The sequence below is a fragment of the Talpa europaea genome, assembly GCF_964194135.1.
Source record: "Talpa europaea genome assembly, chromosome: 16".
Classification (NCBI taxonomy): domain Eukaryota; kingdom Metazoa; phylum Chordata; class Mammalia; order Eulipotyphla; family Talpidae; genus Talpa; species Talpa europaea.
The window spans coordinates 6198128-6213339 of NC_140084.1; the positions used below are offsets into that span (position 1 = coordinate 6198128).

Below are 15212 nucleotides of genomic sequence, written 5' to 3' on the forward strand. Positions count from 1 at the left end.
TGTTCTGCTCCAACCTTAGCACCTATTATGTACTTAGAGCTTGACCTACATTAGCTCAACTTTGAGCCATAGCATAGATGAACAAACTGGGGAAGGATTGCAGGCTGGTCAGTTTAATGAAGGATCAATCCCATCTAGTGTGACCTATAACTCCAAGGCAGAGATGAGGCTGTGGGCTGCCCAGATGGCCAGTGATATTTTCTTCCACCCCAGCAGATGCCAACAGGCACTGAAGTAGGATAAAAGTGGGACTGCTAACTACCATCTGACATTTGCAGTCTGGACATCACCGCAGCCCGTAGCAGGAGCTGGCCAGCTGGAGCATGAGTTGGATTCTGTGCCTGAGCCTCCTCCTCTGCCTGATGGTGCAGAAGGCCCTAGGTAAACCCCTACCCCTTCCTGAAGGTGTCAGGCAAGACGGACAGGCCTCCTGGGGCAGTGGGACAGGGGTTTAGACAACCTAGGCAGGTGGGGGGATGTTTCAAGGCATTAATCCATCCACCAGTTGGGAGTGCAGACACTTATATTGATATTTTAAATAAAATACATTACATAATTTATATAACTTTATAATTCATGATTTTACATTTAAATTTTTATTCAATTAATATTATATAAATTTGTCTATATTAGTACGTTCATATATATTAGTGTATGTGTGATATACATTATGTATATATACTATGTAACCCCCAACCAGATCAAGATCTAGAACATGTCTAGCTCCCCTCATGGCCTTTCCAGTCAATACCCCGAAATTAACCACCATTTTGGCCTCTGTAGTTGGCCTATATAAATGCTTTATACATGTTTGTAATTTGCGGGAAACATTGTTACATTGTCACATGTCCCTTTAGTCTTTTTATTGCCTATTTGTACATAGCCATGATATTAGCAAGTATACGATTTTATTCTCTTACTTTTCTCACTTAAAATCTTTTTTTTATAAATAATAAATTTTATTTTTTATATTCCCCATACAATTGCAGCCCCCCCCCATTCTGACCCCAATCCCTCCCCTCCTGCCCCTGCCCCCCTAAAAGTGTCTCTGGTTCATAGTTTTTTGTTGATTTTGATTTTCACTTTCTTATAGTTAATCATTTTCCTGGTCCCTTATTTAAGTTTTCTAGATTCCTGCTATGAGTGAGACCATCCGGTATTTTTCTTTTTCTTTCTGGCTTATTTCGCTGAGCATGATCCCTTCCAGCGCCATCCATGTTGCTGCAAATTGCATGTGTTTATCTTTTTTGAATGCTGAGTAATATTCCATGGTGTATATGGACCACATCTTCTTGATCCAGTCATCTATTTTTGGGCATTTGGGTTGTTTCCAAAGCTTAGCTATTGTAAACAGTGCTGCTATAAACATAGGGGTGCAGGTGTTCTTTGGAATGGATGTTTCTGTGTCCTTTGGGTAAATACCTAGGAGTGGAATTGCTGGATCATATGGAAGCTCTATGTTTAGTAGGTCCAGAAATCTCCACACGGGGGGTATAGCTCAGTGGTAGAGCATTTGACTGCAGAAATCTCCACACAGCTCTCCACAGTGGTTGGACCAGTTTGCACTCCCACCAGCAGTGCAGAAGAGTTCCTTTTTCTCTACACCCTCGCCAACATTTGTTGTTGCTAGTTTTTTTAATATGTGCCATTCTCACTGGTGTAAGATGGTATCTCATGGTAGTTTTGATTTGCATTTCCCTGATGACATCACTTAAAATCTTATAAGCAGTTTATAACTTGACTTTATAGTTATATTTACTTTTGCTCCCAGATAAAAATAATGATTCCAGAATTTGCTATGCTACATATGACTCCTATTCATAAAGGTTTTTGTTTTAAACTGTTTCCGACTATTTTCATAAGGGAAAGACCTGGAAGAGGGATTGCTGAGACAAAGCATGTGACTATATTGATTCACACATTTTGCCAAATTAGTTTCCCAGGGTATTGGATCAGTTTATTCTCCAACAACAGTATATGGGAATTTCCTTTTCACTGTATCTTTGCCAAAATTGGTGCCATCATTTTTAAAGTAATCAGGTGGAAGTTGTAACTCCTGTTTTTTTTTTTTTTAATTGGTTTTTTGTTTGTTTTTTTGGTTTTTTTTTTTTTTAATAGAGGCATGTTTTATTTATTTATTTGGTTGTTTTTTTTTTTATACATGCACTGGGTACAGTCAGGAGCGCGGGAGGGTGAGAGAATTCACCAGAGCCAGAGCAGGGAGCAGAGCAGGCAGAAGGACCGAAAAGTACACTGCTGAGGGGAGCAGCGGGCGGCAGGGGAGGTCTGCGCGCCATGCGGGACCCTCCTCCAGTGGCTGGGGAGCAGCCGGGGATCGAACCGGCACCGCAGAGGCCGCGGGCAGCTTCGCAACCCAGCGCTCAACCGCTGCGCCACCGGGGAGGCCCGTGTAACTCCTGTTTTAATTATCATTTTATGACTACTAAAATAATGGTATACTGTTTTTATAGATGCTTATATATTGCCTCTAGGTAGCAGAGTGGGGGGTCGGGGCCTCTCCAGGGCAGCTCTTGTTAGGGGTGTAGAGCACACAGCCCACGCTTCGGTGCTCCCCAGAGGCTGGGGTGAGGAGAGTAAAGCATCATGGTTTTAGATATGACACACTCTCTGCGTGACTTTGAGCAAATTATATGACCCTTTGGACCTTCTGTCTCCACATCTGTATAGCGTGATAATAACATTGATCCTATAAGGCTTTTAGGAGGATGAGTAAGAGAATACAGTCAGGCTATAATAAAAAAAAAATCAGTAAATCATAGTTATAAGTTATTCAATCATGAGTGGATACGGATTCAGGGAAAATCAGGGTATTATGACAGACGTCGGCCTCCTGACTTGGTCCTACGAGACCTCAGGCTGGGCCACTTATGAGGGCCACATGGAAGGATTTTGTAAACTGCAAAGGGCTGCACAGGTGCAGGAAGTCTGAGACAGCCTCTTGGCCCTGCTGGCTGGCCTCAATGCCTGAAGGGCCACCATTACAGCCACTCCTTTGTGCCCAGATATTGTTTATGTATAGCCTATAAATGTGAGCAGAGAGGCATTTTTTAAAAAGATTTATGTTATTTATTTATGCAAACAAGAACTGGGGTGTAGGCGAGAGGTACAGGGGGTGAGAGGATTTACCAGAGACAGAGTGGGGAACAAAACAGGCAGATCTACTGAAATACACTGCTAAGGGGAGCAGCGGGGAGACAGGAGAGGTCTGCTGCGCCATGTGGGTAGCTCCCTGGCAGGGGATCGAACTCATGGCACAGTGGCTTTAACCCCTGTGCCACCAGGGAGGCCCCCAGAGAGGCATTTTTGCCCACCTGCAGCTTGGGGTGTGAAGGTGCACCAGTTCCCAATGCTATTTCAAAAACCAGCTGTTTTGATTCCAAAAATGAAAATTTCCTGGAGAAGTTCATAAATCTAATTTTCTTGAGATTCCCATTCAGAGAGAATGGGTAGGACATAGGGATTTTTTTTTCATTGATTCTGATGTACAGTCAGGTTCAATAATACTTGGATCAGATTTGTTTTTTGTTGCTTTGCAGCACAAACCTAGGGGACAAGGGAACAGAATGATTTAATTTTGATAAAGGAAGAGGAAAAAAATAACAAGGGTGCTTCAGAAAGGGGCAACAGATGTGAGGCCTCAGCAATCCTTGGCAAATAGGAGTGGGGCAGGATGGGAGCCCAGAAGAGGGGGAAGTCCCACAAGCAGAGGCTAAATTCAACTTGACCTAGTTGATATCTATTTCAAGAGCTGGCTGTGGTGTAGGTATGTGTGTAGTATGTATGTGTGACAGTGGGGGAGGGAGGTATAATATGTAATCTACGTGTGTTTATACTTATACATATGTGTATATATACATATATATGGGCATGCATTTAACTCTTGAATTTCTGCATGTTTCTTTGTAAATGAACTATGTTCATACACTCCTAAGCATATAGAAATGTGCATGTACAAGTACTGATACCAGTATATATATATATATATATATATATATATAAGAATGTGTATATGTGTGTGACTTCTACATATATGCTAGGCAAATGTTAGCAAGACAAGGGTATAGCCCTATTCAGAGCTGAAAACAAAAACCGGCACATTTAATAGACATTAAATGATGCAGAGGAATAATTCAGATAACACACAAGAACTTTTATACACCTACTAATACAGCTTTGAAAATCAAATAATGAAAAAGAACAATACTAAAGGCAACACTAAAAACGTGGGGAGGGCCTCCCTGGTGGTGCAGGGGATTAAGACACAACCTATGAAGCTATCCACAGCCCCTGCAGCACCAGTTCAATCCCTGGCCAGGGAGCTACCCACATGGCGCAGCAGACCTCTCCTGACTCACCCGCTACTCCCCTCAGCAGTGTATTTCAGTAGATCTGCCTGTTCTGTTCCCCACTCTGTCTCTGGTGAATCCACACACACACACACACATACACACACACCCCTCTGGCCTGTACCCAAGTTCTTGTGTGCATAAATAAATAATAAATCTTTTTTTTTTTTTTAAAGTGGGCAAATACACAATTGTGGAAAGTTTCCAGGTGCTGCTGGTGCCCGTGGTAGATCAGCCAGGGTCTTTTCAGTGGCTGGGGTGACCTTTTTCCTCTTTTCCTAGGTGACCTGCACACCAAGAAGCCTCTAGTGGCCACCAAATATGGCCTCCTCCAAGGAAAGCAGATGCATGTGGCAAAGACAAACATCAATGTGTTCCTGGGAGTCCCCTTCGCCAAACCTCCTGTGGGTACCCGCAGATTCACTGCCCCGGAGGCCCCAGAGCCATGGAAAGGAATCAGACATGCCACCACTCATGCCCCTGCGTAAGAGTCAGAATATCAGAGGAGAGTGGGCAGAGACTGAGGAGGGTATTGGACCTGTGCCTGCTTCTGGGTCCCAGTTTGGACAACTCAAGTGAAAAGAATACACCGTGTGAATGCAGGCAGGCCTGGGGCCCATTCTGGGCCTAAGTTTCCAAACTTATACAATTCCAAACCTACAATAATTGATCTGGGTGGTGATTAGGGCACTGATAATGCTGTTGTTGGCTCTACCCAGGGAGGGATCCTGGCAAAGCAGCAGTGGTCACTATACCACTGAGTTTTCTTAAAAGGTATGTGAGGAGTAGTGCTTACACACACACACACACACACACACACACACACACACACACAGAGTGAATCCTGAGTTCTCATTCTCTTGAGGCTTGAGCCCAACAACAAGCCCACATAGAACCACAGCCCTTCTCTGCAGAAGGAGCCCCAAGATAGGGTGGGTACGGGCTCACTTTCAGCTTTAATTTCCCAGGGCCTTACTGCCATCTCTAGCTTGCTGCAAACGCTGAGTTTCATGAACATGTTGGGACAATGATTACCCTTTGAAGCTGGGCTTGGCAGTTTACCCAGAACAAGTATATTTATTGTTTACTCAGACCATTAAGTAATACACAGTGTCCAGAACATTCTGCAGCAATGTTCAGCATAAGTTAGATAGAGCCTCAGGGTTTAGAAAAATGTCTACTGTAAAAACCTGGGTGTCAGTTCATATAAAAAACTACAATCGTTATCCTGGGTATCTAGTTGTTATGAAGAGACTGTCCATTGTAGAGCAGGCTGTCCAGTGTTACTGGAACACTAGGAGTTACTTGTTAGAACACGGGCTGTCACTGAGAGAAGTCCAGGCACTCTGCAAATTCTGTGACTGCTATTTGGAAGCCATGAATCAGGTGTACCTAACTTGAGATGGTCACTGCTAGAACCCCAAGGATCAGAGGCTTAAGCATTGGCTGTCCACTGCATAGAAATCTGGGTGTCAGTTGGTGGAACACTGGCCACGAGCTGTCAGACAATGACTGTTTGGAACACTGGGTGGTGGGTGTAAAAACTGTGGGGTGGTAGTTAATAGGGGTAAGTAAGGAGAGAGGAAGTTGTTACAGAGATAGTGGCTTCAACTAGGGTAGTTACAGTGGAGGTGGTGGGCAGACTCCAGATTTATTTTGAAAGTAAAATTGACAGGATCTGCTGGAGAGCTGGAAGTGAGCCATAAGGGAGAAAGAGTAATCAAGGATAATGACTAGTTTTGGGCCAGCGCAGCAAGGGGGTAGGGGTGCTACTTACTGACGTGGGGAAGACTAGGGCAAGAGCAGGTTTGGACAAAACAAGGGTTCACGTCAGGTCATGTTAAGTTTGATGTGCCTGAGAGAGGTCCTTGTGGAGATGTGGGGTAGGTGGTTTGGATAAAGGGGTCTGAAGGCCAACTGGTCAAGAGCATATCAAAGATGTGAAGTCCTCGGCCTGGGTGAGAACAACTGTGGAAACAGACCAGTCAGAAGGAAAAAAGAACCAAGGGTTGAGTCCTGGCATTCTCACATTAGGCTCTGAGAGAAGAGGAGGCGCTACCAATGAGGTGGCAGGAAAATGGGGTGCTCTGGAAAGCTTGTGAGGGAGAGTGTGGTCAACTACATAGAGGGTTACCAGGGCAAGTAAGGCAATGGTAGAGATCTAGCAAGATGGAGATCATGAGTGACCTTGACAGGAATGGTTTTGGTGGGGGAATGGGGACAGATGTCTCAGCTGCTGGTAACCCCAGTTCTTGGGTATAAGAGCTCTGGTTTTCAAGCCAGGATGCTGGTTGTGATCTAATACACAGCATCCTAACACCAATATTAGCTGCTACCAAGAAGTCAATCCAAGGAAGACCAGACAATCTGTAGAGACAGAAATGTGCTGCCTCCTGGTGACCTGGGAGAGGCTAGTGGGGGTGGAGGCAAAGACAAGCTACTGAAAAGTTTGACCTAAGGGAAAGAGAGAAAGAGAGAGAGAGACAGAGAGAGGATAGTTGCTGAAGAAGTGGGTGATAGAGGGCAGGCAGGCTTGGACTCAAGTATGTGAAAGCGCTGCTGGAAGTTGTGAAGGAGTGAAGGGGAGCCGGGGATCCTCTGGGGGTGGGAGGCAGGAGCGAGGTACACAGACAGGCTGGGACAAGATGGAAAAAGAGCAGAGGAGTAGGCAGGTTTCCTACATCCATTCAAATGGGCCAGCCAGAAGTATCAAGAGAAGAGCCATCTTCCAGGCTGGAACGGCAAGAACAGGTAAGGTGACCTGACAGTCCAAGCAAGCTTCCTAAGTACATCGGACGTCCTCACAGTACAAGGCGCTGAGCTGGGTGCCAGGATTCACAAATCTACCTCTGTCACTGCCCTTGGGGAGTGCCTGGCCCCTTGGGGAAAGAAACAACTAATGGAAATTACCCCAAACCAGTAGTGTAGTCAGGCAGAGAGAATGTTGGGGAGGGTGGGGCAAGTGCCCAGCAGAGGGAGCTATGAGTTCTGCCTGGCTGAGGAGAGGGCATTTGGCAGAGGAGACAAGGACTTGGAGGTGGCAGGCAAGGGTGTGGAGCACATGGTGTCGGGCAGGACACGACTAGATGCACAGGAGGATCTGCACCAGTGTGGGTGAATCTGAACTCTACCTAAGGGCAGGGGCGCTGAGAATGGCATTAAGGAAGGGAGTGACCTGGTCACATTTGTGTTTTTTGTCAACCTCTGGCCAGTGTGGAGGATGAGGCAAGGGCATGTGAAGAGGCTGGGCGGAGGCCTGAGTGGAGGCCTGAGTAGAGGCCCTCACGGACAGCAGGCGCGGAATGGTGGGGGATGGTGGGGGAATTGGGTGGGGGGCCTGTTCAGGTGCAAATCAGAGACTAAGGGAATGGGAGGACATGAAAGTCTCGGGGTGCCCAGGGCATCCGGGCTACTGACTTGACAACACCAACAGTGTCTCCAACAGGAGCAGGGACCCTCTTCCCAAGGGGCGAGGCACAGGGCAGGAGCGGATCCTGAGCACCAAGCCGCCTTCCATCCCCCGCCCCTAAGCTACGGAAGGCGCTAGGCCGCGGGACAGACACCCTCGGGCATGCACACGCACACGCACACGCACACTCAGGACTGCCTGGACTTCGCGTTTGGTCCCATTCCACCGTGGAACCTGGTGAAAACCCTTCCCCTCGCTCTGGGCGCCCCAGGCCCCAGGTGGGCCCCTCACCTCTTGCCCACAGGTGCCTGCAGGAGTCCTGGGGGCAGGTGACCTCCATGTACTTCAGCACGGGGAGGCGGTACCAGTGGCTGCGCTTCAGCGAGGACTGCCTGTACCTGGACGTGTACGCGCCGGCGCGCGCGCCCGGGGACGCGCTGCTGCCGGTGAGCCCCGCGGGCGCCCCCGCCCGGCCCGAGCGCGGCCCTCGGCCCCCGCCCGCGGCGCTCAGACGGCCGCCTCCTCCCCAGGTGATGGTCTGGGTCCCGGGAGGCGCCTTCCTCGTGGGCGCCGCTTCCACGTACGACGGCTCGGAGTTGGCGGCGCGCGAGCAGGTGGTGGTTGTGCTGCTGCAGTACAGGCTCGGCATCCTGGGGTTCCTGAGGTGGGGCCTGAGGCCTGTGGGCGGGGCGCGCGCTGTATCCCGCCTCTACGGGGCGGGGCCTACCTGAGGCGGGACAGGTGCGCGCTAGACCTGGTCTCCGAGGGACTGGAGGGGGCGAGGCGGGCGCACTTAGCCGCGGGGGCTCGGGACCTTAATCTTGAGTCCCGCACGCCCAGCACGGGAGACAGCCAGGCTCGCGGGAATTGGGCCCTGCTGGACCAGGTTGAAGCTCTGCGCTGGGTGCAGAAGAACATCGCAGCCTTCGGTGGAGACCCAGGCCGCGTGACCCTGTTCGGCCAGTCCGCTGGGGCCTTCTGCATCTCGGGACTGGTGAGTGCAGTGCTAGGCTCACCCAGCAAGCCGCAGGCCTTCTGCTCCCGCAAGTGCATCCCCCACTGCACGGACAAAGGCAGAATAAGTGTACAGGGACATCCCGGTCCAAACACCCGTCCTCACCCCGCGAGCGGCTCGTCCACTCATGACAAGGGTGTGGCACTATTCAGGGGGAACACTGGTGGGCAGGAAAGATCACCCAGCCCCTCTCGCTTCCTCACTTGGAGTCTGAATGGAGGCCACCATCTGCCTGCTGGGCAAGGCTGGAGCCACAGATGATATCTGGGAGTCATGAACAGCTCACCCGGAGTGTGCCTGCGGTGTGGGTGTGAGGTCAGGTGCCCTGCGAGGGGCACGTGCCTGGAGAGTGAGCAGGAACCACATCACACCTGGCCTTGTGGGGCACAGTAATACTGTTCAAACACCTGCGCACTCTCTGTGTGTCTAAGCCCCTTGCATGCATGCATTCATTTAGTTTCCCCCAACAATCCAAAGCAAGAAGTTTTGTCCGTTCTACAGATGGTGAGGCCCAGAGAGGTTAAGCAAATTTATCCAAGATGCACCGGAGAGTAGGGAGAGATTTTAAGCAGGAAAGTGACAGCACCCGATGTGAATTCTGAGCGATGGCGCAGCCTGCTAGAACTGGGTTGAAAGAAGCAGGAGCAGAGGCTTGGAGTGCAGAGGCTTGCAGTGCAGAGGCTTGCAGTGCAGAGGCTTGCCACAACCTGAGGGGTGTGGGGAGGGTGGGTGATATCCCAGAGGCACTGAAGGGGACTAGCTCTGAACTGGAGACAGGCAGGGTAGAGAGGAGAGGACGGTTACTGAGCGATGGAAGAGGGCGAAGGCCAGGCCTGGGCAGCTGGGCTGCAGACATGCGCAGAAGAGATGGTCCGGGACTGGGTGGATGGTATGGGGTGAGGGACACCACCTAGATGGGGACTGACTGAGGCAAATTGGAAACACATGAAGTCTGAGGCGCCCCCAGAGCAGGACAGGGGGCCTCAGATACAGCTGTTTCCTCAATGTGGGAAGTGGAGAAAGGCTAAGTGCTCCATGACCACGGGACTCCCCCACCATTTCCCGCCCAGCAGGAGAAGGGGGCCTTTTCCACAACCTCAGCTCACCCCTGAGGGCTCTTGGGGCCCATTACACAGCCAGGATACTGAGGCCCTGAGGAGGGAAGGCATTGGCTCTAGGTCTAGGACTCCAGCCCAGGACTCCTGACTCCCTCCCAGCTGCCTGCCTTCTTGGCAGTGGCCAGACAGGCACCCCAGAACGCCCAAATGATCCCCACTTGTGCATCTCATGGGTGCGATGCTCTCCATCCCTGCAGATGATGTCCCCCCTAGCCCGTGGCCTCTTCCACCGGGCCATTTCCCAGAGCGGCACTGCAGTGCTCAGAAATTTCATCAATCCTGACCCGCTAGCGGTGGCCAAGGTAGGTGCCTCCTCTCCCCCAGGGCTCAGCATGGAGCAGGAGGATAGCACCACCCCAGCTCCCTTCTCTCTGCAGAAAATTGCCCACCTGGCAGGCTGCAAACACAACAGCACCCAGATTCTAGTAGAATGCCTGAGGGCACTACCAGTGGCCAAGATGATGCATGTGTCCAAGAAGATGGTAGGTGGAACTTCCTTCAAGCTCCCTCACCCAATTGTCTGCAGTCACCCTCCTGACTCGGTACCCCACGGCCCCAGCAACGTTGTCCCAGGAGCACATTGGGGAGGCTCCCTTTAACTCTAGTCCCTTCCTCTCTTCCACAGAGATTCTTCCACTTCAATTTCCAGAAAGATCCTCAGGAGGTAAGCAGGCCTCGTAATATAGTTCCAGTATTTATTGAACAACTAATGTGTGCCAGGCCCTCAGTGAACTGTTTTGACCGAGATCCCTTCCCTAGTGAGGCTGATGTTTCTGTGGAAACATTAAACACTATGATTCATTCATTCACCTCCTTAGAACGTGATAGGTACATAGCAACACTGGAGCAGGCTAAGGAGGTCAGGCATGTTGGGAGAAGCAGAATTTCAAAGAGAAGTCTTCATTGAGAAGTTAACATTTAGCAAAAAATTTCAAGAGGGGAGAGGGTGAGCTACGTGGATACCTAGAGGGGCATCCCAAGTGTGAGTAGCCTGGTCTTGCAAATATTTGCTGCTCCTCCTCCACACCTGCTCCAGGGGCCACTGAGCCCCAACTTTTTCCCAATCCAGAGTAGCCGATGGAGTGGGACCTGCTGAACTGGGCACCCTAGACTATAGGTAGGCTGGGAGGGTTTGCAGGAAGACTGCCTGCAGATAGCCCTTGTCTTATAGATCGTGTGGTTCATGAGCCCTGTGGTAGACGGTGTAGTGTTCCCAGACAACCCTGTGATACTCCTGACGCAGGGGCAGGTTGCACCTGTGCCCTACCTTTTGGGTGTCAACAACCTGGAGTTCAACTGGGTCTTGCCTTATGTAAGTAAATAGAGGGTGCCCACCACAGTAGGTTGCAAAGGATGCCTCTTAGGTAATGCTGGGTACCAGATCAGATCCCAGTGGCCTCTCTGGGAAGCCCAAGTGCTTGGGGGCCTCCTGTAGTCCCTGTGTAGTAAGAGCTGGCCAGAAATAATGGGGGGTGGGGGAGAGAAATGTGGCAGCTTAGAGGACTGGGGCCCCAAATCTTCAGATCATAGTTTGTATGAATGATCACGTCCATTCCTGCCTTCAGGCAGCTGCAAATCCTGGGGCTCTCCCTTGCTCCTCAGTCACAGTCTGCCCCTGCTCAGGAGAGAGACTTCCAGCCCCCAAGCAGCTCTATACTAGGTGCTCGTGATAGGCAGGCTGGGAGCAGGAGGGTGGGGAAGGGTCATGGGCGCTTCCTGCACTGTGTGCTCTATTGGAGAACTCACCATGCTGGGGCCTGGCCCACACCTGGGTCCCTGTCTTGTGGACAGATCATGAAGATCCCACTAAGCCGACACATCATGAGAAAAGAAACCCTCTCCAAGATACTCTGGAGCACCAGCGCCCTGTTGGTGAGGGGCCCGACTGTCAGGGGTACTCAGTTTGATTAAAGAAGGCTGATCCCCTTTTTGGAACCTGGTAGCTGCTTTTCACAAAAGGCTCCCAACCAGGATAAAGGTTTTCTCTCTTTTTTTGGGGGGGGGCAGGGGAGGAATCTGGGGTTTGGCATGGAACCAGATCGCTGCTGGTGGGCAAGCCTCCCCCGCCCCCAGCAGCCCGAAGGACCTGGCAGACTATTCTTGTGCAGCAAGAACACAGGGGTAGGAATCAGCAGAGGGAGGCCTTCCCAGGAAGCTCCCCACTCCCCCCTCCCTCAGGGAGACAACTCCCTGCGAGTGCTGAGCCTGGGTCTAGTCACTGATGTGGCCACCTCTGGCCCAGCTGGCACCTAGACCTCAGGAAAGGCGCAGAAGAGGGAAAAGGCTTCCCTGGTCCTTGCCACAATCCTGAGATTAACTCAGGATGGGCGTGGCTTCCCCCTGCAGAACATCACCAAGGAGCAGGTACCTCTGGTGATGGAGGAGTACCTGGGTGAGATGGATGGCGGCGACTGGAAGATGTTACGAAACCGCTTGATGGACCTAGCTACGGACGCTGTCTTTGTGTCTCCCACCCTACGGGCTGCTCGCTGCCACCGCAGTATGTAGGGTCCCCAAGAGTGCCCACACCTGGCCCACTCATGGGCTTACCATCTGCTCACCCACCCTCTCTGTCCCTCTGGGCTGGTGAAGGGTTTCAAGAGGCCACTGAAGAGGCAGTATTCTTGCAGCTGTGAGAGGAGGAGCTGCTCCTTAGGGGGGCAGGGCCCAAGCAAGAACAGAGAAGAGAGCCTAGGCTGGTCAGGGAAGTCTTCCCGACTGAGACAACAGGCTCAGGGGTACCTTGGAGAACCCTCCCCTGGCTGACAGGGGCTTTGGAGAACATGTTGGTGAGAGATCAAAAATGGGGCTGGAGGGAGTGGATGCTGAAGAAACTTAAATGCCAAGCCAAGAAAGGAAAAGCTCAGAAGAGGGAAAAGGCTTCCCTTGCCACAATCCTGGGAATTCAATGATAGCACCCCTAGACAGCAGACGAGGAACCGCATCTCAGAGAGCTTGGGTGACATGGAGAACTGGGCTTACAGACACCGTTAAGATCTGCTCCCTTGATCCTGAAGGCTGCTTGAGGCAGGAGGGGTGGGATGCCAGGGGTGGATAAGGAAGTCAGCCAGCGGCTTCTCCTGCAGCCCGCCTCAGTTTCACTCTTCCTAGACGCCGGCTTCCCCGTCTACCTCTATGAGTTCATGCACCATGCTCCCACCACCATCATTATCAAGCCCCGAACTGACGTGGCAGACCACGGTGATGAGATCTACTACATCTTTGGAACTCCCTTCCTCAAAGGTGCTAAAGCCCTACCAGACACCCTCACTGATGTCTAGTCTCCCCACCTTTGTATTCGGACCCACCCCCCCACCAGCTGACCACAGAGAACTCACCAGTTCCTACTCGGGAATGCTCTCCCCAATCAAAGCCCCCACTATGGGGCTTTGAGCCGCAGAAGGCATAGGTGGGACAGCATCACCCTCTGCTGTTTCCCAAAGCCACACCCCATTGTGTCTCCAGGCCACTCCGCAGGTGAGGAGAGGGCACTGAGTTCCCGGATGATGAGCTACTGGGCCAATTTTGCCCGCACAGGGTAAGTCTGGCCCCGCAATACATCTGGGCACTAGATACCATGGCAGCTGCTTCAGATATTTGTCCCTGCCCATCGCTCAGGAAAGACACCATCAGCACAAGCAGAATGTTCCTTCTTCACCTATCCCCAGTCACAGGTCCTAAATGTCCCCAGAACATGTCCCTCTTTGTCCCATGAGCCACACCCGTCATTCACTCCAGCATTCAGCAGTCGTTGCTAGTGCTAACTTCTGTACCCAAGCAAATACCGGGAGCTGGAATTGGAGGACATCACAGAGGCTTGTTCCGCCCAGTGGCTTGTTCCCGCTTAAAGAGAACATTACATTACAACCTGGCATAATGAGAGCTGTACTGGGGGAGCAGAAGGCGCTTTAAGAGCATAGAGAGGTATCTGACCACGTTGGGGATTGGGTAGGGGTGGCTTCCTGGTAGAGGTGACATCCAAGCTGGGCTTTGGTGGCCTCATGAGGAGTTTCGCATCCACCTTCAGACACTCAAGGGGTTTTCTGAAATATCATCCGACTAAGTTAATCACCTGCTTAAAACTCTAAATGGCTTCCCTCTGCCCCCAGGATAAAGTCCCAACCCTTTAGCCTGACACAAAAACCTTCAGTCTTTTCTGTGTTATCTCCTTTCATCCTCTTCACATGCCTCAGGTTTTAACCTAACGCTACAGCAATGCTCCCTCCAAAAGCCCGAGTATGTCCTACCTCCTACCCTTAGCGCATACTGTTCCCTCTGCCTAGAAAGACATTTCCCGCCACATATCTTCCTACTCTTTCTTTCTTTTTTTTCTTTTTCTAAAAGTTTTATTTATTTATTTATACAAGCACTGGGTACAGTCAGAAGCGTGGGAGGGTGAGAGGATTCATCAGAGCCAGAGCGGAGAGCAGAGCAGGCAGACTAACGAAATACACTGCTGAGGGGAGCAGCGGACGGCAGGAGAGGTCTGCGCGCCATGTGGGACCCTTGCCGGCGGCCGGGGATCGAACCAGCGCTGCAGAGGCTGCGGGCAGCTTCGCAGCCCAGCGCTCAACCGCTGCGCCACAGGGGAGGCCTCCCTACTCTTTCTTAAAGCTCTGTTTACATAGCATATCTATAAAGCCCTTGGCCCCCAACTTCCAAAGGGGACAGGTAAAAGAAGGAGGCGGGGTGAAGATGAGCACAAATAACATCTCTTCCTCCTCCTGGGCAGAAACCCCAATGACGGGAAGCTGCCCTACTGGCCGCGCTACGACAAGGACGAGAAGTACCTGCAGCTGGACTACGCTGTGAGGGTGGGTGTGAAGCTCAAGGAGGAGAAGGTGGCCTTTTGGATGAGGCTGCACCAGAATACAGGGTGTGACAAGCAGAAGCACTTCTGAGGGTAGTTCTCTAGGAGGGAGCCTAAGGGATTGTCCCACCGCCCAGGTCTTGGGGCAACTGGCCCTGGACACATCTCGAACAGGGGTCTTGACCTCCCAAATCTAGGACCTGCAGAGACTCCCTGTTGACTCCAGGTCGGAGCCAGAGAGCCTGTTGTTTAGGGGCCCTGTGCCAACCTGGGGTACCTGCCTATCTCACTCACTTCATCAGGCTAGGCCCGGCCTCATCGCGGCCACACAGTGCCCAGTTCCCATCTCAGGAAAACCCTTCTTTCCCTTCTCCAAATCCTCCCACCCTTCAAGGTGAAGCCACTTTTATGGGAAGTCACCCAGACTGTCACTGCCCCTATCACTGCACCCAGTTGAGCCTTTACCCCGCCTTCTGCGCGTGGCTCCTCACAC

The 15212-nt window shown here is 51.3% G+C and overlaps 1 protein-coding gene across 1 annotated transcript; it reads left to right on the top strand.

The window, feature by feature from the left end:
• Positions 1 to 323: 323 nt before the first annotated feature.
• CES4A (carboxylesterase 4A) lies at positions 324 to 14810 on the top strand (the record flags this gene model as incomplete). Its single annotated transcript, XM_084256543.1, has 13 exons — positions 324 to 381; positions 4650 to 4851; positions 8081 to 8440; positions 8617 to 8770; positions 10107 to 10211; positions 10287 to 10391; positions 10535 to 10573; positions 11081 to 11221; positions 11701 to 11781; positions 12256 to 12409; positions 13021 to 13152; positions 13375 to 13447; positions 14642 to 14810. 13 exons carry the CDS (start codon positions 324 to 326, stop codon positions 14808 to 14810), a joined length of 1773 nt encoding a protein of 590 aa, XP_084112669.1.
• Between the last annotated feature and the right edge of the window lie 402 nt (positions 14811 to 15212).